The sequence below is a fragment of the Physeter macrocephalus genome, unplaced genomic scaffold (genome assembly GCF_002837175.3).
Source record: "Physeter macrocephalus isolate SW-GA unplaced genomic scaffold, ASM283717v5 random_3917, whole genome shotgun sequence".
Taxonomy (NCBI): domain Eukaryota; kingdom Metazoa; phylum Chordata; class Mammalia; order Artiodactyla; family Physeteridae; genus Physeter; species Physeter macrocephalus.
This window is the reverse complement of record NW_021149203.1, coordinates 1-7,925: the sequence shown is the minus strand read 5'-3', so window position 1 is coordinate 7,925 and position 7,925 is coordinate 1. Positions and strand designations below refer to the sequence as shown.

At 57.5% G+C, this 7,925-nt stretch overlaps 2 protein-coding genes across 2 annotated transcripts; one reads left to right on the top strand and one right to left on the bottom strand.

Moving 5' to 3' along the window:
- Window positions 1–242: 242 nt before the first annotated feature.
- Window positions 243–2,932, top strand: CISD3 (CDGSH iron sulfur domain 3; the record flags this gene model as incomplete). Its single annotated transcript, XM_024118041.3, is given in 4 exon segments — window positions 243–291; window positions 293–349; window positions 918–1,037; window positions 2,560–2,932. Coding segments are annotated over 4 exon segments (406 nt in total), but the record flags the coding sequence as incomplete, so codon positions are not given.
- A 784-nt stretch (window positions 2,933–3,716) lies between these two features.
- Window positions 3,717–7,737, bottom strand: PCGF2 (polycomb group ring finger 2; the record flags this gene model as incomplete). The annotated part of the gene is made up of 8 exons (XM_024118040.3): window positions 3,717–4,815; window positions 5,319–5,399; window positions 6,398–6,493; window positions 6,584–6,638; window positions 6,811–6,919; window positions 7,120–7,170; window positions 7,259–7,314; window positions 7,625–7,737. Coding segments are annotated over 8 exons (939 nt in total), but the record flags the coding sequence as incomplete, so codon positions are not given.
- Window positions 7,738–7,925: the final 188 nt, after the last annotated feature.

Here is a 7,925-nt window from a genome sequence, read left to right as displayed (position 1 = left end):
CCCGCCGGCCGGCCCCCCGCAACTCCCCTCCCGAGCCCGCCCCTCCCGCCCCTCGGCTGAGCGTCCCTCAAGCCCCTACGTCGCCTGGTCCTTTGCAGCCCTCCCTGAGCGCCCGCTGGGTGCCAGCACCTCCCCCAGCAACTCCCGTTCCTCTCTTGGGACCCCTTATTCTTACACTCGTATTTCTCCCACGCGCCTAAGCCCTGGCATCTCTTCCCTCCCAGATGACTTCCCTCTGGAAGTCTTCCGCTTTCCGTTGACTTTATTTTTCTGTTTCCAAACCACCGTCTTGCAATGCCTGCTTGCCTTGCAGAAGCTGAACCAGAGACGGGACGTCACCTCCTGGCTGGTAAGTACTACCCCCCAGTACCCCGTTTCCACTTCTCTCTGCCCTAGTCCACCAGGCCCAGAGACCCCAAAGGTAGAGACCAGAGGAGGGAACCAGAATGGGTCAGCCCTGCTTTGTAGATTTCAGCCTGAGACTGCCTTGTCCATAGCTACCTTCCCGATGGCTCAGGGGAGATAGAGTGACCAGAGGGCACAGGGCAGGGAGCAGGCTTCTGCCCTGAGAACAGCGGTGCCTGCTAAACCCAGCCCTAGGTGCAGTTAGCCCCGCCTAGGCTGGCAGGATCCTGGGCCTCCCCTCCCTTGCGCCCAGGTGAGAGCCAGGGTTTGAAAGGAAGGCCTGGACCCCGAAACCTATGTGCTTGCATGGCCTTGAAATCTCTTCTCTGTCTGGAGCTCAGGGGCCTTATGGTGTCCTGGGGGGAGTGTCCTTGCAGGGTGGCATCAGATCAGCCTCCTGCAGAGGAAGCCTGTCACCAGCCAAGGCTCTTGGGAAATTGGACAAGGCCACAGGCAAGAAAGTGCCTCCAGGGCATGAGCTGACCCTCACTCCCTCATCTTCTCTGCCACAGGCCCGATGGTTCCCCCAAACCCCAGCCAAGTCCGTGGTGGCCCTAAAGACACCCATCAAGGTGGAGCTGGTGGCTGGGAAAACCTACAGGTGGTGTGTGTGTGGCCATAGCAAGAAGCAGGTGAGAGACCTGTGTCCCCCTTCCCGTTGATATATGACAGCTGTGGTTGGGGACGCTACATGTTGCCCAGGAACTCCCACCCAAGGCGTTCCCCTTTTTCCCACACATACCTGAGGGACAACAAGGGAGACTGCGGGGGTGGGATACTCTCAGGCCAGCGCCACCCACAGCCCTGAGCTCACCTTTCTCTGCATCCCCCCTTCAAGATGCAGCCAGAGAGACAGAAACTCAGTCCGGGGGCCAGTCGGGTGGAGCCAGGATTCTGTCCTCCTCTTCCGGTGCTCCCTCCTTCTCAGAGGCTCTGGGCTCTGCCCTGAGCAGCTCGCCTGTCTCTCTCTCCCCTCTCTCCTTCTTCCTCCTAGGAAGCATCTGGGTCCAAGGTTCCCAGGCCTCGGACCCCAACACTGGGAAGACTTTGCACAGCCTCTCTGGCCCTGTGTGCCCCTTCCTGGCATCTGCTCCTGAAAACCCTCCCTCAGTTTCTGTGACTTTCCTGGCTTCTTGCTGTCTTGTCAGCCGGGCTGCCTGCTCCCAACTCCTTCTCTCATCTGCTCCAGGAGCCTTTCATCCAGCGGGAACCTGCCCCATATTCTTAGCCTCCGGGGTCCCTTTCTTTCTTGAGCCGGCTCTGAACTGTGTCCCTCCCAGCGGCATGGTGTGGTGTCAGCGGCCCAGGGCCCCGAGTCCCACTTTGCCACTGATTTGCTGTGGACTTTGAGCAGGTCCTCATGAGGGTGGCGCTGTGCAGCCCGCTGGTGAGGCCTAGCACAGGAGGGCGGGCCCTCTGTGCCCCTCTGCCTCTTGCCCCCTGGGACAGGTTGCTGATTTTTATCTGCACACTTTTCTCATCCATTCTCCTATCGCACCCTGACTCCAAGGCCAAGAGGCCTTGGGTCCAGCTCTGCCACTAACTAACTAGCTAACCACCTCTCTGGGCCTGTTTCCATTATCCAGGAACACCTTCCAGGATGGAAGGGCATAGATGCTCACACCAGGCAGCCAGTTTGCTGTGGGACGTCCCCTTCCCCCCTTCCCAGTTACTTCCTGGAGCCAAACAAAATTGATACCCCAGTCTTAATGCCCACCCAGAGAAGCTTTTACCCCAAGAATATGGAGAAGGAAATGAATTCCATGAACCAACGGAGACTCAGAGCCATTAAAAAACAAAACAAAAACACCTATCAGCGTAAACATTGCTGATACCTAAGGGCCCATTTCGCCATGAAAATTCTGTTCTTGTGTCCTGGTCCTGTGGGGACCCCAGGGAGAACTCCTCTAAAGACTCATACTTAACTGAACACTTTCTACTGGCAAAGTGCATGATAACCATTATGTATTTTATTTTCTTGGGATGACGCCACTCTTTTTACTGTCACATTACAGCTGAGAAAGGTGTGGTAGTGAACCCAGGCAGCATCACTTCGGAGTCTGGGCCCTGACCCCTGTGTGCTACTCCTCCCAGCCCTGCCCGGCCTCAGCAGGTGGGGTTGGGTCTCTGACTTTTCCTTCTTTCCCTCACCAGCCCTTCTGTGATGGCTCCCACTTCTTCAAACGCACTGGCCTATCCCCACTCAAGTTCAAGGCCCAGGAGACCCGCGTGGTGGCGCTCTGTACCTGCAAGGCCACCCAGAAGCCCCCATACTGCGATGGCACCCACAGGAGTGAGCGGGTGCAGAAGGCAGAAGTGGGCTCCCCACTCTGAGGGGGCGGCTGCTGACTGGCCCAAGAAGGGATCACCCCAGGGACCCCCGTACCCCGTAGCTGGCTTGTGAAGGACTTGCTCCCGTAACCCGAGGTCTCCGATCTGGGGCAGCTGGAACTGGCCCCTGCCCCAATGCCTGCTGGCAAAGATGGCATTAAATAGGCGTGCCGGCCCAGAGTGGCGTTCTTGTGGTCACTGGTGTGAGGGACATGACCGGTCCCCCTTCGGGATCTTAACATGGGCTGGGGACACCCGACTGGCCACAGGGAGGGGGCAGTTCAGGTTCACTCCATATAGGGTCCCCCAAGGCAGGCTGAGCCCGGAGACAAGAGGAGGAGGCCAGGGCACCCAGCCACCCTTTCCCTGTCCCCTCTATCCCAAAGAACTACAGGCTCTGGAGAGTATGCAGCATTTATTACAAAGCCAGGAGATACAGATGTCCCAGGAGGAGGATACAGCCACGGCACCTCAGACACAGGACGAGGTGCGAACACAGACAGACCCATTGGGGGACACCTGACCCCAAACACATAGGCTGTGATAGTCTTGCCTCCTCCCCTCGTCCCGATCTGACCTATGTACATTGGAGGAAAAACTGGTGGGCAGGGGTCTGTTGGGGTCTGCCCCTCAGGGGGCAGACCACTTGACTTCTTGGGATGGAGCTGAGGTCAGATCTCACAGGTTCTGTCTTCTTGTGCTTTTAGATGCCTGTTGCTCTTTCCTGACTTGGCCTCAGCTGTGGGTGGGGAGGGCACTGGAGGACTGTTTGCCTTTGGCAAAATCTGGGGTCTGTGCTAATCTGAGGTCAACCCCCCCGCTTCCACCTCTCCACTACAGGCCCCCAGGTGAGACTTCCCCATCCGCCTTGCTAGTGCGGGCTCCTGGGTGGGGGGCGTGGAAGAAGGGGGTGAAGCGGTTCACAATGCTGACACCACAGTGGAAGTTCAAGGGCTGAGAGGCCTTCTGTGGCCTCAATCTTCTTTTCCACAAGATAAATGATGCAAAGGCCACACACACGGGAAAAAAAAAAAAAGGCAGAACTATCTATTACACAAAGTTTCTATTGCAAGAGGAGGAGGTAAGGGAGATGCCCTCTCCACTGCCCACTTGCTCCTCAGAACCAGGGGATAGGCTGCATTTGTAAAAGGCACTGTCTTAGCAATTCTCTGGACATTCAACAATGGTTGGGGGGAGAGTACTGGTCAGGGCAGGACAGCAGCCAAGATGGGGAGAGAAGCAGGGTGGACCTCATACACAGCCAGTTCGAGTCGTGCCTAAAGCTTTGGGGGTTGGTGGGAGCCCCTCCAACACCGCATATGCCTTGGGAAACAGAAGGATGGGGCAGGGCTTCACTGAGCCTCAAGTGGCCCCACCAATCCACCTCTAGGCACCCCCAAAAAGAGCAGAGCAAATTACACAAGACCGCCTAAAACTGAGCACCCCATCCCCCACGCATACACACACACATCAAGTTTGTCTCCTGTGGCATTTAAATTAATCTGGTTGGTCCATAGAAAATAAGTATGTATATTTGGTTTTTCCTATGTACATATATATATATAGATTTATTTATAAAACCCATCCCCGACTCCTAAGGTGGGGGGAGCTGGGGAGAGTAGAAGAGGTGGAAAAGGGGGCCCAGAAAAAGTGGAGGGGTGGAGAAGCATAGCTGGAAAAGGAGGGAGAGGGTCCCTTTCCTCAAGTTAAGGGGGGCACGGGAGCTCCGTTGACAGTCATCTTGCGCCCCCTGCTGGTGGAAGGCGGTGTCTGCAGGCAGTTCGAGGTGCCCCCGTTGGCAGCTGTGGTGGCCCCACTGGCTGCTGCGGGGGGCGTGGGGGAGGTCGGGTGGGGGGCCGAGGGGCCATGGGAGCTGGGAGAGCCATGGGAGGGGGTGGCTGGGCTGGGCAGAGAGGAGGAGGTGGCCGGCAGGGTGGCAGGGCTGGGAGCCTTGTCGCTGACTGACTCACACTCAGATGCCCCGCTGGTATTGGTGCCCTCGGAGGGGGTGGGCGCTGTGGGCAAGGTGAGCCGCTTGCAGGCTGGCTGGACGCGATACTTGAGGGGGAGAGGGCCATTCTGCGGGGAGAGGGGAGGGGAGGGCGTCAGGAGAAAGAGGCTAATGGGGCAGCCACCCACCTTCACCCCACGGCACCCAAACAGGGAGAAGGGAAGGTCCAGGCCTTGGAGAGGAGAAAGACTGAGTAGAGAGGAGGAGACACGCAACGTGGGACTGACCAAGCAAGGCCGGAGACGGGCACACAGAGACCCAGAGAGGAAGAGAGCGCACGTAAGACCAGAGACAGAAAAGGGAGAGAGGGAGGCCGAAGAGCCGAAGGCAAAGTTTACTCCTCCACGCCCAAGCTGGGGCACGTGATCTGCCCAGGGATCCTTTTCTCCGAGTGTGGAAAGGCATCAGTGAGAGAGCGTCCGGAGGCGGACCTGGTGTGTGGCAGGCCACCCTGGACATGTCCAGCTCATGAGACGAGGGATAAACTCTGATTAGGGCAGGGTGGCCCACGTGATGGCCCAGTGTCCCCTTTCGGCCCTGTCTCCTTGCTGGCACCACCCCACCCACTCACCCGCCGCCAGGGGTAGATGTAGGCGATGTCCATGAGGGTATAGTATTCCTTCAGCGGCTCGTCCTCATAGAGAACCTCAACCTGGAGGAGGACAAGGGAGGACAGCTCAAGCCTCCAGCTGTTTGGCAAAGAGGCTCCAAGCAGGTGGTCCCTCATTACTCTGGGGTTTCATGATGGATTCGACTTCCTTATCAGAGTTGTTCCAACATAACTCCTGACCAGCAGGTGGGAAGGGATCCAAAGAAGACACCCACATCATCAATAGCCCCAGCCCCAGCAATCCACACGGCGGTCTGGGTCCCCTTCTATCTCTGGCATGTTCTCCAGAGGAGCTAACAGGCAAAGAAAAGGCCCAGGTGAGAAGGAACTTGTGGAGCAATGACTCTCACCCAGGCTGCACAGTGGAATCACACCAATGCTTGGATCTCACTCCCAGAGATTGTTTTAACTGATATGACATGAATCGAGTTTTAATCTCGATAGGCAACCCCTCACGTAATTCTGACATGTGGCAAAGTTTGGGATCCACTGTCCTAGAGCCTCAATAGTCCATGGACCAGCAGCACTGGAAGCACCTGGGAGCTTGCCAGAAATGCAAAATCTACTCAATCAGAATTTGCATTTTGGGGCTTCCCTGGCGGTCCAGCGGGGTCCAGCACAGCCAAAAAAAAGAACCTGCATCTGCATTTTAGCAAGATCTCTAGGGGATCACAAACATATTCAAATGTGAGAAGCAATGTCCTAAAGCTCCTTGGCAATTTCAGACTAGCATTCCCACAGCCAGCTGGCCCCAGGTAAGGCCCTGCATTTTTACACACACACACCTCTGCCATAGTTCTAAACATGCAAGCATGTACACACACACCATCTTGGTCTCCTGCACCTCTGCACACTGGCTTCAGCAGACGCAGACTGCCCCACCCCAATCTAGTTTTCAGTTACCCTTCTACACGGGCTCAATTACACAACCGTGCAGGCCCTTGGTGACACCCAGCCAGCCCTGAACAATGGCTGAGATGCACAGATTGTCAGATACATCCGCACATGGACACGTTTTTCAAAAGGGCCCAGGGACTCACCTTGTACTTGCTGGGCACATCCATCTTGTTGCGGAGAAACTTGGCGAGATGCATGACAGTCATGGCTGCTGGGCATCGCAGGAAGCGCACCCCTGTCTGGTGGGGGAGAGGCACCCAAGGGCTGGGCTCCACCCCGGCACTCTCTCCCAGCCCACACCCCGCTCCTGGGCAGGCCCCGGCACTCACTTTCTCCTTGTCACCATCCCCATTTTCCAGGGGGCCCTTCTTCTCTTCCCGGTCCCTGCAGAAGGAGAAGGAATGAAGCGAGGGAGACGCTGGAGCAGGCAGGATCTAACTGCACACGTCCGGAAGGCCCTCCCGGAAGCACCCTTTCCTCCCAGGGGAATGGGGACGGCATGGGAGAAGGGACCCAGCCTAGGACCCCAAAAGGACCAGGCATGGGCCAGACTTGCCTGACGCCTTCGTAGAACTCGATGGAGAGGCTGACAATCTCGTCGTCGCTCAGAGCACCCTTCTCCTGCTCCAGAACCTCACCACGGTCCTCGTTGGAGCCATTGGGAACTGCAGGAGAGAGCTCTGAGGCGTTGGCCTAGGAGGGGGGACAGGAGCCCCACCAAGGACCCAGGGATCTCAGAGCTCAGTGCGGCGAGCCCAGCCACCCCTGGGCTGGGGAGGCCGTGTGTGGTGCCCACCGGCCCTCCATGCATCTGGCCCTCATACCTGGGGCAGCGCCACGCGCACACACACGTGAACACACTTACCTTCTGTCAGGGGGTAGGCTGCATAGAAATCCCGCCTCCGTTTCATCTCATCTAGAAGAGAGGAAGCGGGCTGAGGCGGGGAGCGGCAGCCTGGGCAGTTGGGGATGGGGGGTGGCAGGACGACGAAGGGTGTAGTTACCTTTAAAAAGTCCAGGGACCAATTTGTAGACGATGTCTTGAAGGGTTTTGTCAGATCTGGAAAGAAGCACACAGGGGCCTACTGGCAACCACGTCACCCCGACTCTCCAGCCTGGGGCCCCCTCTTCCCACCTCCCTTCCTGAGACCCAGGGCCCAGGCATGGGGGTCCCTAGAGGCCTTGTCTCTACCTCTCTAGAATTTCTCAGCTGGATACAGATACACCCCTGAAGGAAGGAAGGGGATTCGGCCCATGCCTGGTGCTTCTCCTCCACCTGCCACCCTGGCTTCAGGAAGCAAGGAGGGCTGGGGGACAGAGGGCAGCTGCCCCAGAGGATTGGCAGGGACAGGAGGAAGTGCTGGGCCCACCTGATGCTCAGCAGCGGCCGGGTTTTGTGGACCTGTACATCGCACATGGGGCAGTACTTGTTGGTCTCCAGGTAGCGCACAATGCATGTTTTGCAGACTTGGGGGGCGGGGTGTGGAGAGAGGAGGAAGAGTCAGAGTCCCCTTCATCACCCAGGACCAACCCCCATGCCCCCTGCTCGGGTTCAGGTATCCCCTCTTCTCCACCTTGTTCCCGCAGCTCAGGCCTGTTCAAAGACCCAACACAGTCCTGTCTTGCACAGATGGCAACTGCCCCTTATCATCCATCCTTGGGGTAGGACAG